This window comes from Puntigrus tetrazona, unplaced genomic scaffold (genome assembly GCF_018831695.1).
Source record: "Puntigrus tetrazona isolate hp1 unplaced genomic scaffold, ASM1883169v1 S000000769, whole genome shotgun sequence".
Taxonomy (NCBI): Eukaryota; Metazoa; Chordata; class Actinopteri; order Cypriniformes; family Cyprinidae; genus Puntigrus; species Puntigrus tetrazona.
In genome coordinates, this window is record NW_025048378.1 from 817,501 (window position 1) to 831,660 (window position 14,160).

The 14,160-nt window shown below is 37.5% G+C and overlaps 2 protein-coding genes and 1 long non-coding RNA gene across 8 annotated transcripts in view; all 3 read right to left on the minus strand.

Annotated features, from left to right (window-relative positions):
- Positions 1 to 6,079, minus strand: part of LOC122335387 (amyloid-beta A4 precursor protein-binding family B member 2-like) — a 28,283-nt gene extending 22,204 nt beyond the window's left edge. For 4 of the 6 annotated variants that reach the window (XM_043233233.1, XM_043233231.1, XM_043233230.1 and 1 more), the window contains exons 1-3: positions 5,921 to 6,078; positions 1,974 to 2,897; positions 1,100 to 1,278 (exon numbers count right to left, since the gene is read on the minus strand). In XM_043233233.1, the coding sequence (XP_043089168.1) occupies positions 1,100 to 1,278; positions 1,974 to 2,880 (1,086 nt within the window). In that variant the 5' untranslated portion in view covers positions 2,881 to 2,897; positions 5,921 to 6,078. Of the gene's footprint in view, positions 1 to 1,099; positions 1,279 to 1,973; positions 2,898 to 5,920 lie in introns of all 6 variants that reach the window. The other 2 variants (XM_043233229.1, XM_043233232.1) reach the window with 2 other exon arrangements.
- Positions 6,080 to 8,241: 2,162 nt separating this feature from the next.
- Positions 8,242 to 11,664, minus strand: LOC122335367 (putative ubiquitin carboxyl-terminal hydrolase 50). The gene is made up of 6 exons (XM_043233196.1): positions 11,647 to 11,664; positions 11,370 to 11,462; positions 11,077 to 11,199; positions 9,922 to 10,065; positions 9,114 to 9,182; positions 8,242 to 8,848 (listed from the first exon to the last, which is right to left on the minus strand). Exons 1-6 carry the CDS (start codon positions 11,647 to 11,649, stop codon positions 8,762 to 8,764), a joined length of 519 nt encoding a protein of 172 aa, XP_043089131.1. The 5' UTR covers positions 11,650 to 11,664; the 3' UTR covers positions 8,242 to 8,761.
- A 57-nt stretch (positions 11,665 to 11,721) lies between these two features.
- LOC122335390 lies at positions 11,722 to 13,126 on the minus strand. The gene is made up of 5 exons (XR_006248960.1): positions 12,541 to 13,126; positions 12,328 to 12,424; positions 12,140 to 12,249; positions 11,940 to 12,010; positions 11,722 to 11,782 (listed from the first exon to the last, which is right to left on the minus strand). It is a non-coding gene; the product is annotated as an uncharacterized LOC122335390 (long non-coding RNA).
- Between the last annotated feature and the right edge of the window lie 1,034 nt (positions 13,127 to 14,160).

Consider the following 14,160-nt stretch of genomic DNA (forward strand, 5'->3'; position numbering starts at 1 on the left):
CACACACACACAGACACACACACACACACAGAGAGAGAGAGAGACACACACACACACACAGAGAGAGAGAGAGAGAGACACACACACACAGAGAGAGAGAGAGAGAGACACACACACACACACAGAGAGACATGAGTAAAGGCACATTTACTTCTATAGCTCTTTACACAGTTCAGATGAATACATGTTCTTCAGTAACGTTAAAAGAACGTTCATTCAGCGGCATCTTTAAGGACGTTTACAAACATTCACTGAATCCTTTCTACATCGTTTATGAAATGTTTTTTTGCTACTTTTTTAAAACAGTTCAAACGTGACAATCAAGTTATCTTTTGAGACCTTGACTCTTTTTTTATGGGCATTATCTTTGCATTCACGCATTTGTGGTATTTATTTATTTTATTTTTATTTTCTTTGCGTTGCATTTGATTGCGGTGCACTTTGGTCAGCTTTGCTGCTTCTAAATATGCTATATTTATATTTATATTTCACTTCATTTCGAGGAGTGAGAACCATAAAAGCATAAGTGACCGACTCCACAGGAGGGCTGAAACAAAGATTACTGTAAATCATTTATAACAAAGATTAGCACATTCAGTATAATTTTGAGAAATATCAAAAGCTCATTGAGAGCTTCATATTTATCTTCTGGTTCTCTCATTTTCTTGTATTATTGTTTCTAACTGTATTATGTTTTATTTGATGCTTTACATTATAAACATCTATTGTCTATTTCTACAAATATAGCTGTGTTCTTACGACTGCTTCTGAGCTCCAGAGACACATATACATTTGGATTTAGATTAAGATTAATTTAGATCTTCAGATTAGCGTTTCTGACTAATAAAAAAAATTCAAATCAGTGAAAACCAAGAACAAATAAAATGCATTATACATAGCATTTAAATAGGGATGTGGATATCATAAAAAACTGCGTTCAAGAAGCTGTTTTACTCACATTACATTATCCAATTTCCATTTAGTGCCAACTTTAAATAAAATCAATATTGTTAATTCAATATTTCCCGCCACATGTTCCTGTCTTAACAGGAAGCACAATGCGATTAAGCAGCATTAGAGGATGAAGATCTGTGTCTACCTCAGTCTGTGCTTTAGTGCAGGGCACGGGAAGACACGCCCCCTTCAGGCTCGGCTCCGCCTCCTGGTCAGAGTGGGCGTCGCCAGACACAGGCTGCTCTCGAGGAGTGGAATCAGCTGAAATACGCCAGAAATACTCCTGAGACACGTCCTGAACCTGAGGAGGCTCTTCCCAAACACCTACAACACACACACACAGTTCAGAAACCGTCTGTCGTCATAGCAACCACTGTTTCCCGCTACACATGGGACAAATATAAAGCTGTGCATGACTTCAGACAGAAACACTACTGCTCAAAAGTTTAGGGTCAGAAAGATTGAGGATTTTTGTGAAAGAACGTAATATTTTATTCATCAAAGGCATTTCTTTTCAAATAAATGTTGCTCGTCTGAACTTTCTATTCATCTGTGATTCCTGAAAAATAAAATGTAACCTGCTTTTCTGGACAGCACAACTGTTTTCAACATTGATAATATATGTAGAGCAGTAAATCAGCACAAACTTCACTGTACATGTGATTAAATGACTGCAGCCTCGCTGAGAAGAGCTTTTTCAAAACACTGAAAATTCAGCTTCGCATCCCAAGGATAAATTACATCTGAACATATATTCTCACGGGAAATGGTGATTTGAAAGTATAATAATATTGTATATTATTTATAATACTTAATGATATTCATAACATATTCATATCATAATATGTGTAAGCATTTTTGATTAAATAAACGCAGAAAGGGTTTTAAAAACACTGAAGACTGGCGTAACGACACCAAAAATTCAGCTTTGCATCACAGAAATAAATGACACTTTACAATTTAGCTCCAAAACAAACGGCTGATTTAAATGCGAATAATATTTCAGAATTTGCATGCACCTGTGTCCTGAGGCGTCTCCACGGACGGGCTCTCCTGGGACAGCGTGGTCCAGCTGGAGTCCTCTTCCTCCTCCTCCTCCTCCTGCTTCTCGGGTCTGGCCGGGCGTTCGGGCGACTCCTCCGGCTCGTCTCCTCTCAGCTTCAGGCGCAGGCCGAGGCGCTCGTTGTTGGGCCGGAGCGAGTGCTCGTGGACCTCCAGCGTCTCTCCGGGACTCTCCTCCTCCTCCTCTTCCTCACTGGCCAGTAGGAGCAGGTGGTTCTGAGGAAGAGTGAGGTGCACCTCCACATGGTTCTCTTTGGCCCAGGTCTGCGCCTCTGGTTTGGGCAGGAGGTGCTTCTCCTCGGGCTGGGTGTCTTTTTCGGGGCTGTTGGGCGCCTCCTCTTCTCGATGGTACTCTAGAAAGCTCTTGGTCCTCCTCCGGATGGGGTTCTTCTGGTTGTCCTTCCCCTCGAGCCAGTCCCAGCTGCTCCTCACCAGGTTCTTGTCGTTCTTGTTGAGGTCCAGCTGCTCCTCTTTCAGCTGCAGGTTGGTGCCGTTTTTGGCCAGTTTGGGATTGGAGGTGGAGAAGGAGAGCGAGGAGCAGTAGAGGGACGAGGACGAGGCGGATTTTGTGGGGGCGGGTTTTCGTTCGAAAGGGGCGTGGCTTTGCGTCAGAGGGGCGGGGTTTTGGCTCAAGCCCATGGCATTTTGGATGTTGGTCAGCGCATATTTCTGTCGGCTCTTTGAACTCTGCGTTTCCTTGGAAACGGCGACCACGCCCTCCTTAATGGTGTCGCAGCTGAGCTGCTGGTTGTGGGAGGAGCGTAAGTTGAGCGAGGTGGGCGGGGTCAGCAGAGGGCCGCTGTGATTGGTGGATTCTATGGTCGATGCGCTGCGTCTGAGGGGAGGCTTCTGCAGCGACATCATGGCAAAAGATTAATCTGCTGCGAAGAGAAAGACAACGATGGTTAGTTCCTGTCTGGGAGAGCATGTCCACATATATTTACCAAAGGAAAACAATCACATCCGAAATATCACATATAAACTCTTGTTGATGTCTCCTGGACAGCCATGAGATTCATTACGATTTTTACTCTTTCCTGTTTCTCTCTAGAACTCATTTTATGATTCATTATTAATCCTTATGTATCATTATTAACCATTTAATAATTTCATGTATAAATGCTTTAATGTAAACACAAGTCTTTGAGATCCCTGAACTCTGATTAGTCAGATCTCTGCTCCTCACGTTACTCAACAGCTACTGGACTGGATTTATCTTCTGCACTTTTAATGGTAACAAAAGCTGCTCACATTGACTTCTATTTTGATTTATATCCTCATTTTTATTTTGTTCAGGCCTATATAACATTGCATTCAAATTATTGAGTTTTCAAGGGGTTTTTGTTGTTATATGTGCACAAAACAAAAATGTATGCCACTTATGATAATAATTCTATATTAAACAAGACTTGAAACAAGATATAAAAGCAAAAATAAATAACTACAGTGTAGTATAGTGTTGCAATAATTCTGAGTGATTATAATGCATCAAAAACATCTGAAAAATAACACATGCTAAATCTGATTATAGTCTCATATGCAATAAAAAGTTAGGATAGAATATGACAGCAAAAGTGCAGGACTATAGCTTTATTATAGACACTATGGTATTAAAAATATAGCATATTTTAAGGCCTATATAATATTGCATTTAAATTATTGAGTTTTTTAAGGGTTTTTTTGTTATTTATTGAAAGAAAACACACCCAAATGTAGTCATATCTCGCACACAACAAGCTCCTTCTCATTAAAGAGAGTCATAAATCATCTCTATCGTTTAAGACTAAATAAAGGTGTTTATATTTATAAACACAACTGAGAATGAGCAGTATGTTATTTTCACTGTGTTTGTGACCTGTTCACCTTTACATGAACTGCACAGTCAGCTCAGCGTCTCACGTTAAACACACACACACACACACACACACACACACACACACACACACACACACACACACACACACACACACACACACACACACACACACACACACACACACACACAGCTGCATGACGGACTGGGCTGGAAAATGTGTTTACTGCAGATTTCCACTAAAGATCAGTGTGATTATACAGCATTATTCAGCAAAACAACCTGCATGCAACACACACACACACAACACACACACACACACACACACACACACACACACACACACATTATGTGTGTGTCAGTCTCCACATGCGTGACTGTTTTTCTGTGCATCAGCCAAACGGTGTTTTGACTGATCGCAACCCTGATACTGTACTCAGAACGATGTTATTGTGTTAAATATGAAGTTATTTAAGAGGACAAGAGATATTAAACACATATTTGCAGAAAATCATGAGAATTAAACACTTTTTACACACTTACTGAGTCTGTAAAATATTCTGATGTGAAATAAAATAGAACAGTAAAACTCGGTGAAGTAAAGTGCAGAATCGCATAATAAAATAGAATAATAATAATTTGTAAAATAGTATGAAAATCTGAAATAGAATAGCAAAAATGCAAGACTATAACTATAAAATAACTTAAACTGTAGTTGCATAATACAGAAAAAGACTCTTCCTCTTGTATGCAATAAAATGTGAAATAAAATACAGCAGAAATGCAAAAACGAATTATAATGCAATCAAATTTAAACAGCAAGACTTAAGTAGTATTAAATAGAAATTAGTGCATATTCTTATTTTAATCAATTTACGCAGTTAAGATTTGAATTAGAATATACCAGTAAAAAAGATTAAGATTCAATAACATCAGTAAATAAGATCAAATAATTTTTTTAAATTCGATTATAATCCTGTAAGCAAGGCTCGGGAATAATATATATACAGTATTGCACAAAACAAAAAATGTTTGCAACTTATGATAATAATTCTATATTAAATAAGACTTGAAACAAGATATAAAAGCAAAAATAAATAACTACAGTGTAGTGTTGCAATAATTGCACATTCTGAGTGATTATAATTGTGCAATAAGACTTGAAAAATGAAAATAAATGAAAATTAATATTACATTAACGCATCAAAAACACCTGAAAAATAACACATGCTAAATCGGATTATAGTCTCATATGCAATAAAAATTTAGGATAGAATATGACAGCAAAAGTGCAGGACTATGACTTTATTATAGACACTAAGGTATATTTTAAGTCTGATTATAATCCTAACCGCAAGAGAATCTGATTTCTAATACAGTACAGTATTGCATAACATAAACTATTATTCATTCAACTCTATGATTAATCATATGCAATAAAGTCTGAAACAGGATACACCGGCAAAAATGCAAGACTTAGCCTAATAACTCTGCTACAGTACAGTATGGCAATAATTGCATGTACTGACTAATAACAGATCATATTTGCAATAAGATTTAGTACAAAAAAATGCAATTACTAGCCTTCTAGCGCATCATACAGCAAAAGACACCAATGCAAACAAATCTCTGATTATAACCCTATATGCAACAAGCAAAAGCTCCACGGAATACAGCGGAAACACTGCAATATTTCCCGAAGTTTGATGAAAATGCAGGCATGACATCATGATGCACAGAAGTTGTTTGTCCTCCTGCTCGCGACCGGCCCAAAGCACTCGATGGATGACGCACGGCTCAACTTAAACACAGTCTGCAACAAATGCTCCGCGCATCATCCTCCTCATCCTCATCCCCATCCTCATCCTCCTCATCATCACCCCACGCGTTACCGCGCACAGACGCGCGCGCGCTGCTGCGCGACACCGACGTGACGGCGAGAAGTGTCAAGTCACGCTCTCGTAGCGCGATGAACTCAACGCGCGCGTCAGTTCTGTGAAGTTGCGGCACCGAAGACGCGTCGCATCAATCGGAGCGATCGATAAATGTGTGCGAGGGGCATGACGTCATGCGCCGGAGACTGTCACTCACCAGCTCGTGCCGCTCGCGCCGCTCTTCTCTCGCCTGGAGACGCTGATGCGGAGCCGCGAGGTGACGCCCGCTTTTAAAGCCCAGACGCCCGCAATCTGAGACCGCTCCTCCGCTCTCTCCGCACCGCGTACAGGCTGCGCGCCTCTCCGCGCATGCGCACCCGCGCCGCTGCCGCTGTGTACGCGCGCACTGACCAATCAGAGCGCCGAGCGCGAGGTGCCTTATGAATATTAATCAGGTCGCTCTGACATTGCGTCGCGAGTTTCCTAGCGCGTCCAGAAACTGATTTAATATTCATGAGGCGCGTAGAACGATTGGAGGAACTAAGCGTCGACCCACCTGCTCGAAACATTTTTTTTAGTTTCTTTGCACATCATACCAAGAGAGAGAATAACAACCACGAAATTGAAGATTTCTTGCTGTTGTTTTTATTTATGCTTTGTTTCCTTTTCCTTTTCAATAATGTTTGTTACTCTCCTGCCTAGACAAAAAAAAAAAGATCTAACAATTACTTACATAGTAATTCAACTTTTTTGGAATCAATCTAACAAAATCAATTCATCAGTCTTATTCAGTTATAATGATTCACGATGGAGCTGTAATTGAAGTGCATTTTTACTCTTAGTTTGTCTTGGATAAGAAAAACAAGAAGCCTACTTAAGATTGTACACACATTAAATACAGTGTGTATAAAGCAGCCTCTTTTAGAGGCAGAGCAATGTTTATACTCACTATAATTAGTATTATTTAAATTATTTTTAAAAATCTATATTACTCATGCAATAATATACTGTAAAAATAAGCAAAATCTTTTACAAATTATTAATTAAAAGTATTTAATAAAAGAGTAATAATCTTTACTATAGTCGTTATTATATGAATTTTAAAATTAAACAAATAATGAACAAATATTACTAATGCAATATTCAAATTATTTTCTGGGGTGACTTACATAATGCAGTTAGATTTTGGAACGGGAACAGGAAGTTCAAGGGGTTGGGGTCAGAGGTCAATGAAAAAGAGGGCAGTCTCACTGGATTCGTGAAAACCCCGTTTTTGCATCAAAAGAGCGCTGTGTACTGAAAAATAGAGAAGTACACTAAAATGTCCTAGCTTATGTATTGTTTTATTCTTTTACTTTTATTCATTTGATGTTGCTATTCGTGTGTGTGCACTGGACCTCACCCAGACATATTCCACAATAACATACTTTAGTCCCGTTTATAACAGCAATATTATGGTTTTAAGTTGGACCCAATCAACAGCTAAGAAACATGTTTTCATTTGTAAATAATCCTAAAAATAGATGAGAATGGTCTACATCTACTGTGAGTGTTTGAAATTTGGGAAATTAAAAATGATGTTCAGACTAGTGTTTTGGTGCCTTCTTGAGTCTTAAAAAACAACAGCAACAACAGTCTTGGAAAAAACCCCTACGGCACCAAACCCGTCCAGCAGGGGCCACTTCACTGAACACAGGCTTTTCAATGTCTGTGCTGCTTAGGTGTTTTATGTTTTCATAGTGCATGAACAAAAATGTGCTGATCTTTATTTTGAACATGAATACACCTCAGGTTATAGGTTTCATATAACAGGAGTTTCATATAACTCATTCCAGAGCGCTAATGATATAACTTCTAACAGACCCTCATAAAACTGGTTAAAATATGAATATAGTTTACAGGAATGAGAAACTAACCTGTGTGATTTTACGGGAAAACACAAAACGATATTTGATAATACCTAGAATATCAAAATCGACTGCTTTTCCTATCTAGCACCTAAACTTTGGAGCAATCTCCCTAACACTGTTCAGGAGGCAGACACACTCGTTCAGTTTAAATCTAGATTAAAGACACATCTTTTTAACTTAGCCTACACATAACACCCCAACACACTTTTATTATTCAAATCCGTTAAAGGATTTTTAGGCTGCATTAATTAGATCGGGAACACTCCTTATAAAACAAAATGTACTTGTGACATCGCAAAAAAAAAAAAAAGGCATTCACGCTAATATTAGGGTGTTTGTTAGAAGAAATAGCCGTGAAACAGTGTCTTTTGGGTGTTTTAAAGTGTTTTTTATTTATTTGAAAATCAAGTCTCAGTTTACTATTCTCACAAAAACGAAAGCGAGTTGAAAATGAAATGAACAAAGAATCACACAGCTGCTGACTACATGGAAAGAAAACATTAGCAAAAAATGAATTTAACATTATGAAAGAATTTTCAGAAAAGTGGACTCGAGTGATCCAAAGAATGATGAGTGTTCTCGGTAGGAAAGTTTATTTGCGGCTTAAAGTATTCAAGAAAAAATGTCCTCACAAATGTTATTTTTATTGGGTCAAGGAAAAATGACAATATATATGAGAAAAGTGACACTGAAAAGAATTCTGATAAAGATTTCACAATGTTGGTGAAGTCAAGAATTGTAATTGATTTCCATTACTCTAAATATATATATATAAATATATAGTAAATCTATCCACAGCTAACTCTCTCTAACTCAAACTTTATAATCACAGACTGAAAGCTGCATTTCTATGACTTTTGAACAGTAAAGGCTAGAAACCAAAATCTTTTTTCTTATGATTCCTTGAGTCGAATGCTGACTAAAACTCGTCTTAGATATCGCAGTGGGTCTGATGATCGCAGACATGTTTTAAAGACCCAAAGATTGTATTTTGTTGAATATTTAGTTCTTTTCTGTGTTTGCTGTTGCATCAGGACCATGAGGGACATTTTCTGCAGGTACGTGGTACGTGTTTTAGCCTCATCTCTTGATGTTCTGGGACTGATTTAGATTCATCTGATGGTTTTTGTTGGGCGTTGGCGGTTGCATCAGACTCTCTCCTGTCTTCTGATTGATTCTCTGGATCCAGAGAGAGTTTCCTCCGGGTTGAAGATCAGAGTTAGATCCAGAAGTATCTGTTTGAGGTTTAGATTATCCAAATGGTGTCTCATTTTTTGTGTGATTTTTTTTTTAGCTAAAACTGTTTGTTTTAAGTTAAGTTTTTAATCAACATGTAAACCAGACCAGGGTCATTGTTATCCTGAATTAAAAAAAAAAACATCTCAGGGTTAACACATGAAAAAATTTGTTCCCCGGAAATTGTATATTGATCCTGTCTTTTAGTGACATTGTTCATGTGTTTCTGGTTTTCGAATTAAAATCACTGAATACATACAGTACCTGATTATTTTTTTGTGTACAGAAGAAGAAAGGCCTTCTCACAGTAGAAGGGGTTTTTAAATCAGGTATCTGGACAAAGCAAAGAAAAAACATAAAACTCACATTACAACTCACCACAGGATATGAATATTAATATTTCAGCCATAGTGCTCTGAGTGAGAACACATTTATGTATAAAGGCGAATATCTGCACATAAAGATCTGGATTCTGACATTTTGCTAAAGCTTTTAGTCACTTTTTTTACTCCATGTTTTAGGGACTTTATTTCCTTTGTTGGTTTTGATTTAAATAACTGACAGAATTTATGTCAATTATTGTTTTTATGGTATTTAATTTACAGATTCAAACAGGTTGACTGGATAAATTATACAAATCACATCGACTGGATCCAACTCCAACAGAAAAATACAAGTTTATTGGTTGTATTTATTAAAAGTCCCAATTAACAGTATTTTTAAGAAGCATTTATCGTCTTATTAATGTTCTAGCTACACACACACACACACACACACATTTGTGTTTTATGAGGACTCTCCATAGATGTAATGGATTTTATACTGTACTTTCTATTGCCCTACACTTTGAACACACTCTATTCTGTGTAATTTATAGGCTTTTTTTCTCATGGGGACCAAAAAATTGTCCACACAAGACCTCTTGCGTCTGGTTCTTATTTGCAAATGTTTTATGCGACATTCCAATTTTCCATATAAGTTAAATACTCAACTTTGGATGGAAACCTGGCTACATCTTCGATCATCGCCTTAATAAGGCAAAATATCCACAAGAAAAACAAAAAACGTTCACCTTGCGCACAGAGCTGTCGTTACACTCGTACCACTGACGATCCTCAAATGACTTGATGACTGAATAGTAATGTCCCCACTGAAAGGATCCCGAGTGTTTCACCACAGCAAACAAATCATACTCGTGTTGAACTCCACCGTCGTCCTGAGAAAGCACAGAATCACTCTCATTAAGCTCCTATAATTCAAATCTGTTGAAGCATTGTTATAAAAAGTTCTTTATAAACAACAGTGATTTGACCTGACTCTTGAAAAATGAACAGAATTACATTTTGCTTAAATTGTTTGTAGACCGTTAGCATCACGCTCAAAAATGACCAGAGTTGTGCAACCTAGTCTCATAAAAATATGTACCTCTGTGAACGTTTTGTGCAATACTGTTTTCATGTGCCTTGCTGCAGGTTTGGCCACAGTTTCAAAGAGAAACGTTCACTGAGTGGCGCTGAAACACAGCTTCAATACATGAACCCTGGCACATTTTTATTTTACGTTGATATAGGCATACATTGCGGTGGTTCAGAATTGAAATATCCGTGAACTGTTGCTAAAAGTTAATGCTCTATCATGTTGGAAACGTGCCCTACACCAAATCCAACCCTAAAAGGGTTAGTGCTAACAAATGCTAAACTAATATAAAGATGCAACCGTGTCATTTTAGCTTCCTTTTACACAGATTTAAAGTATTTTGTCGAAACGTAGATACACGGGATTCAAACAAGATCTCCTCGTCTCTCAGCTTCATCTCTGTACTCCGTGAGCTACAGAAAACTCATGGTACAGCAGCAAAGTTTCTTGATTATTATGCCAGAATGAGATTAGGCTATAGTTCCAAAACATATCGGCCTAAAAAATTACAACTTTTCATTTTTCGTCGGTCTTACTATACAATGTATAACTGTAGAAGAATCAAGGTTGTTATAGGGAAAACATTGAAAGTCTTTAGTCATTTTTGAGTGAAACGCTAATGGTCTAATCAGATTCAATGATCTATGCTAAGCTATGCTAAAAGTGCTATCCCCAGATCTAGAGATCGGCTGAATGGATTAAAAAAATGGTAAAACTCAATTTATAACTCTGGGGGAGTGGTGTGTTCCTTTAAACTGAACAGCTGACACACTTAAGACATTTTTTATGGCTTGACAATAATTCGACATACTTGAACTGATAACTGCAGCTGAATTTCAACTTTATACGTGTTCTTCTTGTAATTGTTGGATCCCAGTTGAAAACTCTCCAGCTGCACAACCAGAACTGGAGGAGGTTTATGTATATTACATGTCTGACAGAAAAACAAAACAAAAACTGCTTATTGCAATTGTACTTTTAAGTAATCTGCCATAGTCAGGCATAGCAGAACGTACTATATAAAGTCTATTGTTTATAACAATTCAATCAATGTATGAAATAAGACAAGTTGTCATCCAAATTAAAAATATTTCTATAACTCACAATCTCTGTGATCACCAGCTCTTTGCAAGTTGGACATTTCACTCGATCATCTTCACACGTGATTGGCTCGAAATATGAATCAAAACAGTCTTGCTGAAATACAATAAACAACACTAGATGTATTTCTTTATTTAAACTATTAATGGATTTGTCTAAACTTTTATTTGGACGTGCAATGTATGAATATATATATGATATTTTCACACTGTGACTTTCATGTTGTGATGTTTAGCAGAAGTTCATTTGGAGTGTCTTTCTTTTCTATGAAAACATTTACCATGTTTATGGGAGAATCCATGCCATACGTTTCCATACAGATGGGAATGATGTAAAAGGATTCAGGGCGTGTTCGGCGGGTGCTCCTTTCCTGGGTTTTTACACGTGGTTTTGTGCATCAGCTCTCCCTGGAAAACCTGACGATATGTTTGTGTAAACTGACATTATTCTTCATATTTTTGTTTTGTTTTTTTCATTGGGTTTTTAAATGGATTTTTAACCAAAATATGTCCCTCACCATTTTATTAATCACTATATGTAATACATGTAATAATATATGTAGGGTCTGAACACCTTAGACATCTCTGGATTCACCATGTTCATGATCTTCTGGAAATATTCTGCTGCATCGTCCTGCTCATAAACTGACGAAATAATATCCACGCTTTTAGACAATAATAGATTGTTTTTCCATGTCAACATTAAATTCACCATTAAGTTTGATCACATTTTTATTCCCTAGTATGTGTGTGAAAGACAAATACAAACCCTACCATTAATGTTTAGTTCAGATGTGATTCTCTCAGTGGAGGCAGAGCCTGTCTTCAGAGACTTTAAATCCATAAATAATTGTGCAATGTGAACATCGATTGGTTTGAACAACCTGTAAAACAGTGCACTAATAACTGAATATTTTATTAAGCAGTGTTAATGATAACCGATCCAATGAAAAAAATCTCACCTTTCCACAGTTTTCCTAAATATTTCTGTCATGAAAAGTGTCTGCATCACTGAGTTCAGATAGCATGTGGCCCCCTGATTTCTTAATCCATTGTGTCCTTCAAAATCAGTTCAACAAAGTGATTTAATATTAACATTCTTTTAATGGAAGCGTGAAGTAGACTGGACTTATAGAATATATGTTATCATAAGTGTATCAGAAGTTTTTATTTACAAGCTGGGATTACAATGCCTTGTCAGAGGAGAATGGCCAGACTGGTTCGAGCTGATAGAAAGGCAACAGTAACTCAAATAACCACTCGTTACAACCGAGGAATGTAGAAGAGCATCTCTGAACACACAACATGTCGAAACTTGAGGTGGATGGGCTACAGCAGCAGAAGACCACACCGGGTGAAGCTCCTGTCAGCTAAGAACAGGAAACTAAAATTGGACAATAGAAAAACGTTGCCTGGTTGGATGAGTCTCGATTTCTGCTGAGACATTCGAATGATAGGGTCAGAATTTGGCGCCAACAACATGAAAGCATGGACCCATCCTGCCTCGTATCAACGGTTCAGGCTGGTGGTGTAATGGTGTGGGGGATATATTTTTGGCACACTTTGTTTGGTGATTGTACAGCAGTGTCATTCATCTATCATTAAATCTGGTTTTAGGCATTACTCATGGGTAATGTAAGGTGCAAAGATATGGTAATAAAAGTTTGTTCCAGGGTAAATAAAATATGTTGACACATCGAACTTGGCAAAATCAGGACGTGTGCCAATTTCAATGTCCAGCTAGTAACTTAGTCCAGAAAGAATATACACTTTATTTTTATTTTATTACTTCATTTTACAAAAAACTGTGCTTTTCAACTGAAAGAAACATGCACTACCTGATCTTAAAATATGGCAGTGCTTTTTGTTTCAAGAAGCACAACAATGCGTTTTGTGAAACCAGGCCTTAATGTTTTGGATGACCAACTTGATTTTAGTTTGCAAATATAAAAATGTCTGTAACATTCAAAAGTAAAACGTTTTTTAGAATATTCAAGGTGCACCACTCAACAATGAGCAAGTAAAGCACTAAAAGGAAAGAGTATCTGGAGAGTATTAAAAGAGTATATGTGCAATTAGTTGGACTGAAGTTTATTACATTTACCTTTTGGGTTTTGTTCCTCTGTTCTTCCCAGTTTTTCCTTTAGTTCCCGTTTTTCATCTTCTTCTCTTCTCAGTTTTCCTTTAGTTCCCGTTTTTCCTCTTCTTCTCTTCTCAGTTTTCCTTTAGTTCCCGTTTTCCTCTTCTTCTCTTCCCAGTTTTCCTTTAGTTCCCGTTTTTCCCTTTTCTCCTCTTCCCAGTTTTTCCCTTAGTTCCCGTTTTCCTCTTCTCCTCCTCCCAGTTTTTCCTTTAGTTCCCGTTTTTCCTCTTCTCCTCCTCCCAGTTTTCCTTTAGTTCCCGTTTTCATCTTCTTCTCTTCCTAGTTTTTCCTTTAGTTCCCGTTTTTCCTCTTCTCCTCCTCCCAGTTTTCCTTTAGTTCCCGTTTTTCCTCTTCTCCTCCTCCCAGTTTTTCCTTTAGTTCCGTTTTCCTCTTCTCCTCTTCCCAGTTTTTCCTTTAGTTCCCGTTTTCCTCTTCTCCTCTTCCCAGTTTTCCTTTAGTTCCCGTTTTCATCTTCTCTCTTCCAATGTTTCCTTTAGTTCCCGTTTTCATCTTCTTCTCTTCCTAGTTTTTCCTTTAGTTCCCGTTTTCATCTTCTCCTCTTCCCAGTTTTTCTTTTAGTTCCGTTTTTCCTCTTCTCCTCTTCCCAAGTTTTCCTTTAGTTCCGTTTTCATCTTCTTCTCTTCCCAGTTTTTCC